Raw genomic sequence first — 15296 nt, 5'->3', positions numbered from 1 at the left:
AAGAACCAATAAATCTGACTAAATCTGAGGTTTTGATATTAACTAGCAGTAATACAATTCATATATTGAAATATTTAGAGACCACAACAGTAAAGTAAAGTATACATTTTAAACTATATGGGCCTGGGATCTGCTTTTCGATCAAAAGCAAACTAATTAATGAATCATTGATACATTTAACATGAGTATTTCAGTTACCAGAACAAATGGGATTATTTAAAATCTATTTTTTAAAACGTCAAAACACAGGTTCAAAAGAGTAGTCGGCAGAATAAATATGGCAACGGTAAAACCTCAGCAGAGCCAGATCCAGTGTATAACTTTCCCTAGAGTGGTGCGTGTTTGCCCCCTGTCTGTGAAAGCTTGTACTGCAGCATGAACCTGGCACTGCACCGTCCAGGCACAAGCCCAGAGGTGGACTGGGGCAAAGACATGTACAAGACTTGGACCGAGATGAACAAATGAGACAAATGAATTGGACGAATGGAGGAAAATAAAATAGAAGAACAGGAAAAGACAGAGGAACAGAGAGAGTAAGTAGGATTAATGCAGGACAGAGAGACGCAGAGGGGGTTAACATCTTACCGGATCCCCCAGTGTCCTGGGTCTACCTCCTCCTTCAGTCTACCGTTGCCCAGCATAAACAGAGGAACAACAGAATTACACACACCTCCTAGCCCTACAGGCAAGCCTAGAAGTCACACATGCTGATTTGAACACACTCAGATCAGTGCAAAATCATAGATATATTCAAACATTACATCAATATGTTACAGAATTGTGAAAAAATAAATAATCAGTGAAAGGATAAACAGACTGAAACACAGGACGCTGTCAGAATGATTCACAATGGAGGAGACAGATGGAAACATGTAACTTACCACCATCTGTCTAAACCCTCAACACATTTCATCAGCACCACATCAAGGTTTCCCTCGTTCTATCATTTGAAATCATGCAGAAGCAACAGAAGATCTCAAAGCAACAGCGGGGTAATGATGAAATGCTATAGTATAGAATTAGATTTCAGCTTTGCCAGCCTTGCAAAGTAAGAGTACCATTATATGGTTTTTGAGCTCAGATAGGATAAGTCAGTGTTAAAGTGGACTTCAGAGTGACAGAGATGTCATGCTACACATTATTCCAGCTAAGAGTGAACGGCTCTTACCCTCACTGTGCTGGCTGCCTGCGCTGCCGCTGTGGAAGCTGTGGCACGGGTCCGAGTATCCTGGAGGGAAGCTAGGGGGCGCCGAAGGGAAGGGGGGGTAAGGGAACGGTTGTCCTCCCAGGGGCCAGGGGTTGGCAGTGGGAGGAAGAGGAGCTAAGGTGTCCTGCTCTGAGCCTCCTCCACTCGAGCCCTCGTTCAGATTGAGCGACGCCATGTCTGCAGAGAAACAATCACAATGTGAAAACACAGACTTACATATGCACTTTGGTCACCTGTGCTGGTTTTAAATAAAGTAGAGTTGAGTGCATATAATTACTTCTGTAATGATCATATTTTTTGTGACATTTGAATATACTATTGACGCTTACGTTACAGATGTAAGAAAGGGATGATTAGATAAGAAAGATAAGATATTCCTTTATTGTCCCACATGGGGAAATTTCATTGGTGCAACGCAGGAAGATACAGAGGCAGATACAGAAGAAGAGATCACTTATAGGAAGTCTGAAAAACACTAAGTTGTGTCCAAGAATACATAGTGGTTTAAATATGATTTAAACCACTATATGTTATTAGTACCACTGTATGGAATTTAACTAATATATATATATTTTTTTTTACCACAGATGTTTTATGTTTTATTCCATGTTACAAATCATAATTGTAGGCTCTGTATGGAAAATAATGTAAAAATGTTATAATTACCATTGCATTCATGTGGTTTCTTGTCATATTATATATAACTGATGTAAATAAGAGTGTTTACTGTACCATTAATATTAGTATTATTTGTATTATGCCAGCTATTTTTATTTTTATTATTTTATTTTATTTTTATTTTCTTCCCTCCATTCCCTACTAAGATATGAGAGGACCTGTTTACAGGAGTTTTGTTAATAAGAGTTTTTGTTTTTGTTAATACGAGTTCTTCTATTAAGAGATGTTTTGAAACTTCCTATAGGTTAGATGTCCTTTCCCCCTGTATCTACTGCGTTGTAACACCGAAATGTCCCCATGTGTGGACAATAAAGGATTATCTTATCTTATATTAATATTGTACGGCCTTGTGTATTAAGAATTGCTTATTTTGCATAACTGCCAAAGGGGGAAGAATATAAGAAAGATTTACTTTGACAGAGGTCACCAAACGTGTAGTAGCACTGCTCTGAGAAGGTGATCTTGTTCACAGTGTGTCTCAGGTAGCCGTGCTTGAGCAGACTGCTGGCATATTTCCTGGCGTCGCGACGGTCTTTGAATCCTTCCACTCTGGAATAAAGCCAGTCCACCACGTCCGCTCCTGACAACGTAACGCTCACAAATGACACGCTGACAAAAACTATACATACACTGCACGGGTTTGAGGGGTAAGGTTACAAAAATACACAGAATGCAGAATATTAATTAACTTTAGTGGATGTAGTAGGTGTTGGACCATGTCACATATTGATCTATTCCTATTTGTGATTTGACTGGATTTGTCACAAAAAAAGGCTTTCAATATTGATTTCCAGAACATTAACACGACATACTTTGAAAGCAAAACAAAAACTGTCAAAATTCTTCTAAATCCCATGTTTTGATGACAGAAGATCGACTGTAGATCTTTTGATTAAAAAGAACCAGATGAGATGATGAATTGCCCAATTATAGAGCATAGATTTTAATTTTGTAGTATATTTAATGTGCAATTTATATGAAAGTATATTCATTAAAACAAATATAGTGTGTATGGTGTTTTCATTTACAATACTATCACTTTGAGCACTTTTTAGTACATCAAACTGCATTCAATTAGTTTCATTCACTCATATTTCATTTTTAGGAGCTGCAAAATGAATTGGTTTGACATGATTTGACAGTAATTGAATATAGTAATCTCCAAAAATAAACAGCCATAAAACTAGAACGAGGTTTACACACTGACATTGTTTGCTAATGGGTGACGACATTTATATTCTGGTATCAAACAAGATAAGGCGACATCACAAAGACAATTACAACTCAAGACGTCGTAAGTGTCTTTAGTTATGAGTCAGCGTTCCGTTCAGCGGTTCAGAGGAGCGTGGCTTACAGTTACATCCAGACACTTAGAGTAAAGGTGTGACCGACACGGAGACGTTCTCACCGATCACAGCGTTGGCGATGGTGATCTTCAACCACATTCTGTCGCGAATTTCCAGACCCGAGTCGGGCAGCTGCATCACTTTGACGATTGTGGCCATGTCTGTTTTACTGACAGAAAGAGGCAAGTCATCGAATTCTGAAACAAAGCGAAACCAAAAATGAACTACAAAGCAACAACTTACCAACAAATACCAATATTTGACAGCAAAGGCTAAAACGTGGTCAACGCAAGGCAACAAATAATAAATGAATAGTATTGTGACTAGTGTGTGTGTGTGTGTGTGTGTGTGTGTGTGCTGTGTATGTGTGTAGGTATGTAGGTGTGTGTGCTGTGTGTATGTGTGTAGGTATGTAGGTGTGTGTGCTGTGTGCTGTGTGCTGTGTGCTGTGTGTGTGTGTGTGTGTGCGTGTGTGCGTGTGTGTGTGTGTGTGTGTGGTGTGTGTGTGTGTGTGTGTGTGTGTATAGTATATATATGTGTGTGTGTGTGTGTGTGTGTGTATATATATATATGTGTGTGTGTGTGTGTGTGTGTATATATATGTGTGTGTGTGTATATATATATGTGTGTGTGTGTATATATATATGTGTGTGTGTGTGTGTGTATATATATGTGTGTGTATATATATATGTGTGTGTGTGTGTATATATATATATGTGTGTGTGTGTGTGTGTGTGTGTATATATATGTGTGTGTATATATATATATGTGTGTGTGTGTGTGTGTGTGTATATATATGTGTGTGTATATATATATGTGTGTGTGTGTGTATATATATATATGTGTGTGTGTGTGTGTGTGTGTATATATATGTGTGTGTATATATATATGTGTGTGTGTGTATATATATATATGTGTGTGTGTGTGTGTGTGTGTGTATATATATGTGTGTGTATATATATATGTGTGTGTGTGTGTGTGTGTATATATGTAGGGAGGTAATGTGTTAATATTTCTGTACTCTTGTGATTAATTTGACAGACATCTCACGTTTGTCTCATCTTTAAACCTTATTAGCTAAAATACATTTTGTCTAACGTATAAAAGGAAACACTAGATTAAAACAAAGCTAGGAATAATAATTATACAGTAAACATAAATACCGTAGTGTGGGAATGGTCCTGTTAATGCTGTCGTGTGAGAAATCCAGGCCGCAGGGTCGATGGGTCGCACAGGTTCGGCTAAAGATGAAACCAAAGGCGGAATTTGATTTATGTTTTACTCTGATTACAATAATAATTCAATGAAACCTTTTTTTTTTTTAACTTTGACCATTGTGAGAAATAGGAGACAGTATTGTTATTTTCTCACCACGTGGTATTGTGAAGTAGCTTCTTGGAGACGGGTCCCAACATTTGGCAACAGTAAGACTAATAGGACTGAGGAGAAGAAGAATCACGATTTAGTTACTTTGATGACATAAGTATTGGGTGAAATAGAACGACAGTTATTAAGGTAAATCAGAACAACTTTGAAAAACGTCTTACCCAGTTTTGGAAACGATTTCTCTGAGGATTCTCACAGCATCATCATTGCTCATGTTCTCAAAGTTGACATCATTCACCTGGACAGACAGAACATACAAACATGTTAATGCATTTTAATATTCTAGATAAATGCATTTTCATATTGGAAATATAATATCTTATCAAATGTAGCAGAGCAACATCAACAAAATCAACTTTATTTTACGGAATTATGGCAAAAATCTAATTAGTGGAAGTGAATTACAGGCCAGCACAAAACCTTAGAACCTTAGAACATTAAAGCAATAAAATCTGCTTTAAATGTAACTGCAAAAATCTGCAATAATCTCTGAATCACTTTTAATGTTATGCAAAAAAACAACACTTTTTATGGAGTGAACCGTGTCTCCTTTTTAAAGTACTGATAATGCCACGTACATTTGAGCCAGTGACACACTTGCATACTTGGATTACTTGGATACTTGGATTACTTGCATACTTGGATTACTTGGATACTTGGATTACTTGGATGACTTGGATTACCTGCAGGAGCATGTCGCCAGGCTCGATCCTGCCGTCCGCCGCCACAGCGCCTCCCTTCATGATGGAGCCGATGTAGATCCCTCCATCTCCTCTGTCGTTACTCTGACCCACAATACTGATGCCCAGGAAATTGTACTTCTCTGTCAACACAGAAACACAAAGTTATGAGTCTTGTCTATTATCGTAACGTACACATAAGGTAAAGATAAATTAGAGCTCTCGATTCTGATTAGGGTCCAATCCTGAAGCGTTTACTGGTATTTATTGGAGTTTTGTTAAGTATACTGGTTAAAGCAGAAATAAGTAATACTTTCACCTTATTGAACATCTTTGAAAGTCTCTGTGATGGTTAAATATGTCTTTTTTGGAGCGTTTGAAGTGTCAATTGTCGCCCCCTGCTGTCTCTGGGTGGTAAATCAGCCTTGCAACATTTACCGACATCGACCCAAAAACAACTCTCCTGAGAAACCCTGGCTCTTTTTTATGTTTTATATGTGATTTTACAGTCTTATTACAATAAAGAAAGAAAGAAAATCAAAACAACAAACAAACAAACAAGAAACAACAACTCTATTCTAGTTTTTCAGAGAATGTATTTTCAAAAGGGGGCTGCAGTTATTGGAATGGTATATATAATATCGACTGGGCGTGTGTGTGGCTGCTCCAGTCTGTCATGTCTCATTCCCAGTTCGTCTTCAATCATCAGATTAGTCTTTTTGAACAGATTCATGAGTAAAAATGGAAATGAGAAATTAGGCTAAAAGTATTCTGTACTGTTTAAATCATGCAACAAATGATTTTATATCCCAGATAAATACATTACGTTATTACTTTAAGTGAAAAGTTCATTTGTGAACTTAAGTATAACTTATAAATATATATGTGGACTTTAAAATCTTAACATAGCCATCCAAGCAGCAAGACTAAATCCATCAAGAAGGATTGCTGCTTTGCACTTTAGTAAATGCAATGCTGTGGCAGAGATAATGATAAAAAAAAAATAGATCAAGAAAGTCTTTGTATTAGATATCATGCAGCAATTACTTAAAACCCACAGGTCAATATTGAAAAAGTGGCATCGGTGCATCAGGATGTGAAAGTGGAATTTAGGATTTTGATAATGGGGCTATTACACAAATAAATGTCATTGAAAACATACTGAGTTGTGATGAAGTTTGGTTATGCTTAAGACATATTTAAAATTTGTTTATAGCCGTGTTCAATGCTATTTCTGGTTTTTCAGGCCCTGTCACACCATCGCCCCAAGGGAATCTTAGCCCTCCCCAGGAAACTAATCGACTTACAGACCCCCATTGATTCTGCTCCCTGATTGGTCAAGTGCTCCATGTTATTTCAGTCCATTCATTAGTATATTATGCGTACGGAGACGGCGGACCTGACTGACATTTCTTACCCATATTGAGCGTGACGGTGATGATGTTGAGGCTCATGGTGGAGTCGGTGATGCTGCTGAAGGAGGACGACTGTAAACACACAAAGGGAGCGGAGGAAGTGAGGCAGAGCAGAGCGGACAGAACATCCATATGCATCAGCCGCTCATTTGTGTGTGTCACCGCCGCTCTGATGTGTTCCGCAGGACTCACCCGGTCGATCTTGGCCACTTTATGCCTTCGCCTTCGACGCTTGTGACGACGCATCAACTGTGACGACGAGCTTTGTTCTGTGGAGCTGCTGAGCCTGAAAAACCACACGTGTGGAACATTTATATAAAGGGGGAAAGTGTTGTTACAAGTCAACCATTTTGAAATATTTATGGCAGTGTATAGTTTATAGTGTTGTTTCATGTAAAAAGTAATAACAATAATGCACTTGATTTATAGAGTGTATTTTGTACAATAATATGTGTAATGGAAATTAGTGGACAATATTGTCAAACATGAATATCTCATATTTGTTAGAGAGTATCCAGATAACAATAAGCAAACATATTCTGGGAATCCAACACAAAAGTGCTAAAACATGTCTTATTGTAAATGTTTTGGTTGTGAATGGATAAACATGCAAAAATATCACTTTTTTGAAAGGTTATTTATAGTCACTTCTTTCAGGAGCATTTATCATAAACTATACATTTGATTTCAACATTCACAAAACTAAAAATCTACCGTATTTTCCGGACTATACGTCGCACCTTTATTCATGGTTTTGGCCGGGGTGCGACTTATACTTATATTTATACTTATATACTTACACTTATATGTGATATTATTTGTTATTTTCACACTTGCAACCGCATTTCATACCTGAATGTTTTTTTCTTCTCTATTATGCATGTTTTGGCTAGTGCGACTTATACTCCAGTGCGACTTATAGTCCGGAAAATATGGTACTTTGAAATCAAAGTCTTTAAACCTGATCTTTATATTACTATATTACTTATTACTTACAGTAAGGTACAAGGCATACTCAAGAATAAGCGGTCATTATTAAGAACTTAAATAATATCTCCCAGGACTGATTGGAATCATGTCTGAACGTTGAAGAAGACTTTGTAATCGTAACAATGCAGTGGTGAAGTGGAACAGAGGTTTGATTTCACTCTTTTGAATTGTGCAAGAAAAGAATGAAGCTGGATGTGTAGTGATGTTATAGAAGGGCCTTGACATGACGGCCCCGTGTCAGTGTCATCCGCTCGGCCTTTACCTGCTGGCGTCCTCGTCCTCCTCACTGTCCACAAAGGAGCTGGACTCCAGCTCGCTGCTCATTACTGATGTGCTGTCGTAGCCCATGGCCGAGTCTCTGGCTGTGCGCTCCGATTTAGAGTGACCGTTGATCCGTGGGACTGAAAACAACAAAGCACAACAGATGAGTCACGTGGATGGTCGGGGCGCGTTAGATGCTTTAGATGTGATTGGAAAAAAGGAAGCGGCCAAGACAAAAGGAAGCTCTGCTAATTTGAGACATAGCAACAGACAGGAAGACATCGTAATGAGGGGAAAATTGACAAGCAGTTGTAACTAACAAACAATGACGGATGAAACATGTGCACAGGTTTGTAGTTGGGGTTCAGATTATATTTCTGTAGATATATTTCACATTTAGGCTTCTTGGACATGATGGGTCGTCAAAATAATCAATACACAGTTACTAATCAATACTGAAACTACTATTGAATCTACAAACTAAAGATTCAAGATTAACTCATTTTGAAGTTTCAACTCTGACAAGAAATGATATAAATAGCACTAAATTGGACCGTTTTGAATAGTATTTATCTTGCACTGTAACTATACTTTGTGTTACATTTTGTGTATGAAAAGTGCTTTATAAATAAAGTTTGGTTAATTGATTGATTGATTGATTGATTGATTGAGCTTTATAATAACTTGTATGACCACATGGTGACATAAAATAAATGGTTCTTATTTTGTGTAGAAAACTGTACACTATTGTTTATCAAATTAAGTCGTGACAACACAAATGGAGGGCAGGTGGAATCAGGTTCAACGTTTTAAAAAATTTGAATCCTATGAACATCGTCTGTGCTTTTAAATGTGGTGTTTTAATCTGTTACAATGCTTTTGTGTGCAATTGTGTAAATGTTTGGATCCAGTCCACTTTTAGCCCAGCTCACCAGTCAAAGATATTGAGAGGTTTTTGTTTCTTTTACCTGTTTAAATAAAGGTCAATAAATAAATAAATACATGTGGGTTTACATTCATATATATTTCAGATATATAAGCCAGCCACCACGAGAGATAACTGCAAACTCCAACCTTTGACCTACATCCAGCCTTCTTCACAATACATACACTTGAACTTTGGAGGAGCACCCTCGGGAAAACAGCGGATTGGTTGAAATGGTCTTTTTGAGCAGAGAAGGTTTGGCCGGACGCACCAGCTGCGAGAGCGAGCAAAACATTCCAACAATGTAGTAATTCCCATTTTACGCCGCCCACAAAAGGAAGGTGCTCCTCTGTTTACGTGCGGCGGGAGGAACTGTGGATACAAGAACTCTTCCTTTTCAGAAGAAGTGACAACGGCGCATTGTTTTTCACGCTCACAACGCGAAACAGGAGTGAGTCTTTCTGCCCGGCTGCATCTGGGGCACGGGATCTAAACAGCAAAGCCCCATGGCCTTGTCTACCACCACCAACTGCTCCAGCTCTTCATCTACAATAGAGGCAGGACAAAGGAGACGTCAGCGTCCAAACAAACACAGAGAAAGCGAGATAAAAACTATTTCCACAAGAGACAAGAATGAGATCTACAGTCGACAAATTTATTTCATTTGATATTTCTGAATAGTAAAAAATCATTCTTCTAAGGAGTTGTTACTCAATAATAATTATTTTTTGTTACAGCCGAATGTAAGCAAAAAAAAAACACAATCTTGTGGCAATTTTCACTTTAATCTGTCCAATTTTAGCCGTAATTTCATCTTTTACACTTGTACATACCTAACTCATTATGATTCATACCCAGGTTTACAATAATGGCAATAACAGCAGTATAAACTGAAAGAAAATAAAAGAAAATTCTCACCAGTGCAGAAACTGTCCTCCATTCACACAATCTGCAGTGAACGCATCATCTGCCTGCCTCAATACGGCTACAACTAAACACCAACTGCTAATCTGCTCTGGACCAATCAGCGAAGGACATTCTTCAAAACGGATCAAATGTTTTTGTGCGTCGTTCTCTGCCTCCCACTGCCTCAGGTCGGAGAGGTATCGAGTTGTTAGCAACATAACCACCAATGACTCTTAACCGCATGAAAATAATATAAACGTGGTATATTTTCGAGAAGCTGTGTCTAATGTGTCAATACAAGCGGATTAACTCTCACACTGACCGTCTGACCTTAATATGGCACATGCACTGGAGTGGCTGCGTTTTCACTTCCACACAAGAAAACTGGGACTAAAACTGGGACAAAACCAGGGCTTCATTTGTAAATACAGAAGCACTTTTGGGCTGGTTTCTAGAGTTAGAGGAACAGGCCTAAACAGTCACCAGAAAACTTCTATTTAACACATTCATTAAGTAAAGCCTTGGACTGGACTAAACCCAGAACAAAACCAGGACTAAACAAAGTCTAAACCAAGACTAGACCAGAACTAAACCAGGTCTACATCACAGCTACAATGGGGCCAAACCGGGACCAAAACAGAGACAAACAGGGCAGAAATGGATGGGTTTTTAAACAGATTGTGTGTTGTACCCTCTGGTCACGTTTCTGTCTCGCTGCACTAAAACTGCTGCTGTTATAAATCTTTTCAGCCCAAAATGCTGTTGTACAAGAAGACAGCGTTCCCATCACTTCAGCAGTTAGTGGCCAGACAGATAGTATTCACTGAGCACCTGAAGCGGCTGGATTGAGTGACAGGGACTTTCCTGCTGCTGATGCTGTGGGCGACCGAGCAAAGAGGAGAAGCTACAGGCCCCAGCCTCAATCTCATTGGGCCAAAGCACGAAGACAGAGTACACTGTTTATGTTATTATATTTGAAAAGAAGGATCATCGTTTCATGATTTTGCCATTTTGTAGACCATGAATGAAGAAAAAAGATGTACATTCACACGGTCGATACATTTAAGATACAGTGGGGAAATTCACTTGTTAAGGCAGTTGGGCTACTGATTATGATGAACCAAATAAAGGTATGGATAGGGAGACTGGAGGATTCCAGATAGAGAAACAATTCAGTTTTAGTTTATTTTGTTTTGAAAATGTTGACTTAATAACTGTCTTTGTTATAAAAGGTCTTTTTGTAAATGTTTTAGAGTCTGTTCAGTCCAGATAAGGATTAAAATTAGTATATTAATTGCCTATAAAGCATCAAATCTTGTGATGAATGAAGAATAGGGTAAAATGTATTTATTATATTTGGAGAATAGATTACAGATTAAATTGCATAATGTTCATTGACATTTTACAGTACAGTGAACACTTAATACTGAAAAACGATACTACTACTATAGAAACTAGATACTCATTTGAGCAGGTATCAATACTGAAACAATGATATAGGATAAAGTAAGAAACATTAATCAAGACAATAATGAGACAAGATTAAATAAATTGCTTGTCATGTATAAATAAATGCTTTTAAATATCACTGTCGTATAGAAAATTGCTTCGAGCTTTTTCCTTAGCTTAGAATCCCTTTTTTTACTGTGACAACACAAATAGTGACTTCTATAACAACCTCTATAACCACAATAAATGGTCAAATCAATGAATACTGACATTCCTTTCTAAACACTGAGCCAAAATGAGACAACTGAATTAGTTAAGTGTGGGATTGGTGAGATTTATGGGCCACTAAATCAGCAGTGAACTAAGGAACTCCCACAATTCCCCTGGCGCCTTTTGCCTCTTAATTCAGACAGGAAGACAAGGACGCCCCGCGCACTGAAGGGGGATCGTATCAGGTGACTCCGACAATTATTTTTTTTCAATAAAGACGACGATGAATAAACAAGGAAGCCGTCTAAAGTTAATATTCATTCACCTGGGTAACGTGTCACAGATGCTGAAAACACAATGAAAACAGGCTCCACGTATTGAAGTGGCTGCAGATTGTAGCACGACCATTCCCCAAGGATGCGGTCGAGTTCACATCTAATCCACTCCCGGCTCAAGAGATGGCTGTGTCCTCCGCTTGAGCCTCGTGCCGGACTAATAAGTGAGCCCACATAAATGAATGAGGATTTGGGTAATGAGTCCGGAGCACAGGATACAGCAAGGCAGGCCGGCTGTGAAGAGGCCAACGACAAGAGGAAACGGCAGCAGCAGACACACAACAAGCGTCTGGTCTTTGGCAAAACAAAAACAAACTCATTTAGGCAAAGTAATAAGTGTGTGACAAGGACGGCAATCGACTGGAGTGGGCTCCCCGGTTCTGGCGGTGGGTTGTGCAGCAGCTTGTTTTGGCACAGCGCTGACATATACACGCTCTTAATTAGGGAAGTAAAAGAATGAAAATCCCATGATATTAAACACACAATATGATGTTTGTTGAAATACTGTGGGGGGCTCGTGGTTCGGGCTGTGCAATTAATACTATTTCGATTGCAAATATTGCTCTTATCGATGACTAAAATTGTGTAAATGTAAAAGTGATCGGGATGTGAACTGTTTAAGTGCAGTTAAGTTGCTTCCGGATTGTGCCTTTCTACATACATCATGTTTTTACTCATGGTATAGTAGCAATGTGACTTTTCATTCATAATTAGTCATTTTACAGGAGATTGAAACTAAATAAGTGTTTATTTAAGAGCTTTATTACTGTAAATTTGTCAAATTTTAGATCCTTGAAGTTGCACTTTGAGTCAAAATGAGATCGTTTTGCACTGTCTGCACCTTTTGATTGTGCGTTGGTTCTGGTTCAGACCCGCTTCACTTTGCCGTCCGGAAAAGGTGTTCTAAATCCGCGCACGCAAATTTATGCTTGTGAATACTAGCGATTTGCAAAAACGTGCATTCCCAGTTGATATCTTGTAAATACTTGTAAGTTATTGCCGCAAGATGCCAATAATTTAATGTGTGGTGTAAATGTAAGTTATCAAACACACACAAAATTGCTACTCAAAAGGACTTGCTACCCTCACATAAACTGAGGGCTAAAACATAAATACTGTGCACCAGCTGACAGCCAGTCACGCTCCGAGATTAAGTGGAAAAGCACCTAAACTGACACGGAGCGATCACAAAAGGACAATTATTGGGCAAGACTGAAAACTCCAGTAACATCTTACCAAACACACTCACAGCCTCGTGCTTCCTCTTTCATAACGTGTCAGTCACTTAGGCTCAGTGATAAACATAGTGGGCTGTCAGCGTGGATGAAAGATGGAGCGTGGAGTTGAGTGAGAGGCGGCCAAATGTAATCAGTTTGAAATGAGCCGATAACGTCATTATTGAGGATGCATCTGCTGCTGATAACACTCACGTTCGGTTTCCCTGGCTCTCCTCCGCGCCCGCTCCCGCTCTCTCTCTCTGCGATGGCTCAGCAGAGACTCCGTCCCGGTCTCCGTGTCCAGGCCGTCCCGACTGCTCACGGCGTTGGCGCTGCAGCACAAACAGCACAACGTCAGTCAGGGAAACGTGACGAGTGAAGCGAATAAAACACAGTGATTATCAACATTCTGTGAACACATCATAATGATAAAGATCTACTGCGAGCTGCGTTCATGTGATCTCAAACAGATCCTAAATATGAACAAACACTAGAAAAATTGCACTAGACACTCACTTGTATCGAACGTGACAAATGGGACAAAAATGTGACCTTTCCTGGATAGTTTTAGAACGGTCTCGATCTTTATCAGAACAAGAACTTCATGGTAAAGAACATAATGTGTGTTGAAAACTCTATTGTGTTTTTTTTCTTCTTTCTTCTAGTATGTTTTGTGTTCTATAAGTTTTTTTTATATTGAAAAAAGGAAATTAAAAAAAAGGAAAGAAAAGAAAATTGTATTGTGCATACAAATAATAGTGTATTTTATTATCGTGGTATCAAAGTCTGTATCAAGCCTTTTCCTTAGTGTCACGCTCAAATGTTACACTGATGATTGTTTTTGAAGATTATAAGATGATTTTTTAGTATCAAACAAAAGTAAGTGGACTGTAAAAAGTAAGTAAATGTTATTTGTATAGCACCTTTTACAGACAGAAGTCACAAAGTGCTTCACAAAACACAGAATAAAACAATAAAAACACAAAAAACTTACAGTGAGCAATACATATACAACAATATACAGTCAAATCAGTCCCTAAAGCAAAGGTCAAAAATATCCCCGGCATTCACTACATTTTTGAACAGTTGCACAGCCAGACCTGTTTCTGTTGTTGTTGGTGTAGCAGCAGCGTTTATGCATTATTATAATTTAGCATCTCTTCAAAACGATTGTTTTTATATCATCTTGGAGACAACATTGACTTCAACAATATTTTATCATTGTGGTATCAAAATCAGTATTAAGCCTTTTCCTTCGTATCACAGTCGAATATTAGAATCTTGACAACACTAGTCTAGTAAGAAAGGTTTCATATTAAGTAGACAAGGTTATGAGCAAAAGGAAATGCCGAGAATAGTTCATTTCAACACTTTAGTCATTTCATTCCTGGAAAAATGAGCAATAACACCGACATCCGCAAAGTTTTTGACAATGACAAGGTTTTTCTTTTGTAGAGTTTAACTGTTTGTGGCATGACTTAACTTTGCTTGATAATACTCAGAATCTGTGTGTATTTTCAGTTCTAGAATTAGAGAAAAACATCTGTTACTTCTCTCCATCTGAGATTTTCACTTAAACACAACCCAATAACATTATCTCTCTTTCACATTAGGCTCATTTTTCTTAAAGCGGAAGGGAATACAAACTGTTTCAAATTCAATGCCCCTGGTCACAATGGCAGGTTCATTGTTGAAGGGTACATGGTGTTTTCTTTCTATGAAGTGTCCTAATGACCAGATCCACTGAGAGGAGCAGTTCTCCATAACACTGGCTTTAATGAGAGCTATTGAAGGGCCAGATGGCGCCTGGAGCCTGACAGAGCGCAGACTGACAGATCACATTTAAGGAGAAGAGGTGCTCAGGTGTGTGTCCAGCTCGGCCTGTGAGGGTGACGCAGGGTGAGACATGGGTGACACTGGGGTAGAGGTGATGTGGGAGGAGTCAGGGGTCGAAAGGGGCGGGCGAAGGCTGAACTTCTGTCACTACGAACATCATGGTCGTCAGTCAAAGGATTTACACAAAAGCTGGGCTATAAAAATAGGCTCATTAGGTCTTCTGGTATAATTATATACTAGTTTGTTATGAACAGACCTCTTTATGCTAAAAACAGAGGTCTGTTCATAAGAAACGAATGCATAATGGACAAAAAATATTTGGATTTGGTTTGGAATTAGTGTTGCTCCGATAATAAGATTTCAAACTCAATTTCAATACTAAGGACAATGATGACAAAAAACACTCCTTTTATTATATATATATATATATATATATATATATATATATATAATAA

General features: G+C 38.4%; 1 protein-coding gene across 3 annotated transcripts in view; it reads right to left on the bottom strand.

Moving 5' to 3' along the window:
- The window catches only part of LOC140362836 (segment polarity protein dishevelled homolog DVL-1-like), a 37503-nt gene that overhangs the window by 1713 nt on the left and 20494 nt on the right, over positions 1-15296 (bottom strand). The window contains exons 4-15 of one of the 3 annotated variants that reach the window (XM_072449071.1): positions 13219-13337; positions 7965-8103; positions 6905-6998; positions 6715-6784; positions 5301-5440; positions 4779-4855; positions 4603-4670; positions 4395-4472; positions 3294-3428; positions 2298-2465; positions 1169-1384; positions 586-624 (exon numbers count right to left, since the gene is read on the bottom strand). In XM_072449071.1, coding sequence (XP_072305172.1) covers positions 620-624; positions 1169-1384; positions 2298-2465; positions 3294-3428; positions 4395-4472; positions 4603-4670; positions 4779-4855; positions 5301-5440; positions 6715-6784; positions 6905-6998; positions 7965-8103; positions 13219-13337 — 1309 coding nt within the window. In that variant the 3' untranslated portion in view covers positions 586-619. Of the gene's footprint in view, positions 1-585; positions 625-1168; positions 1385-2297; positions 2466-3293; positions 3429-4394; positions 4473-4602; positions 4671-4778; positions 4856-5300; positions 5441-6714; positions 6785-6904; positions 6999-7964; positions 8104-9073; positions 9391-13218; positions 13338-15296 lie in introns of those variants that run through there. The other 2 variants (XM_072449069.1, XM_072449070.1) reach the window with 2 other exon arrangements.

This window comes from Eucyclogobius newberryi, unplaced genomic scaffold (assembly GCF_026437365.1).
Source record: "Eucyclogobius newberryi isolate DKJ021-1_F unplaced genomic scaffold, fEucNew1.0.hap1 SCAF_17, whole genome shotgun sequence".
Lineage (NCBI taxonomy): Eukaryota > Metazoa > Chordata > Actinopteri > Gobiiformes > Gobiidae > Eucyclogobius > Eucyclogobius newberryi.
The sequence above is the reverse complement of the archived record's forward strand: the minus strand, read 5'-3'. Positions and strand labels throughout refer to the sequence as shown.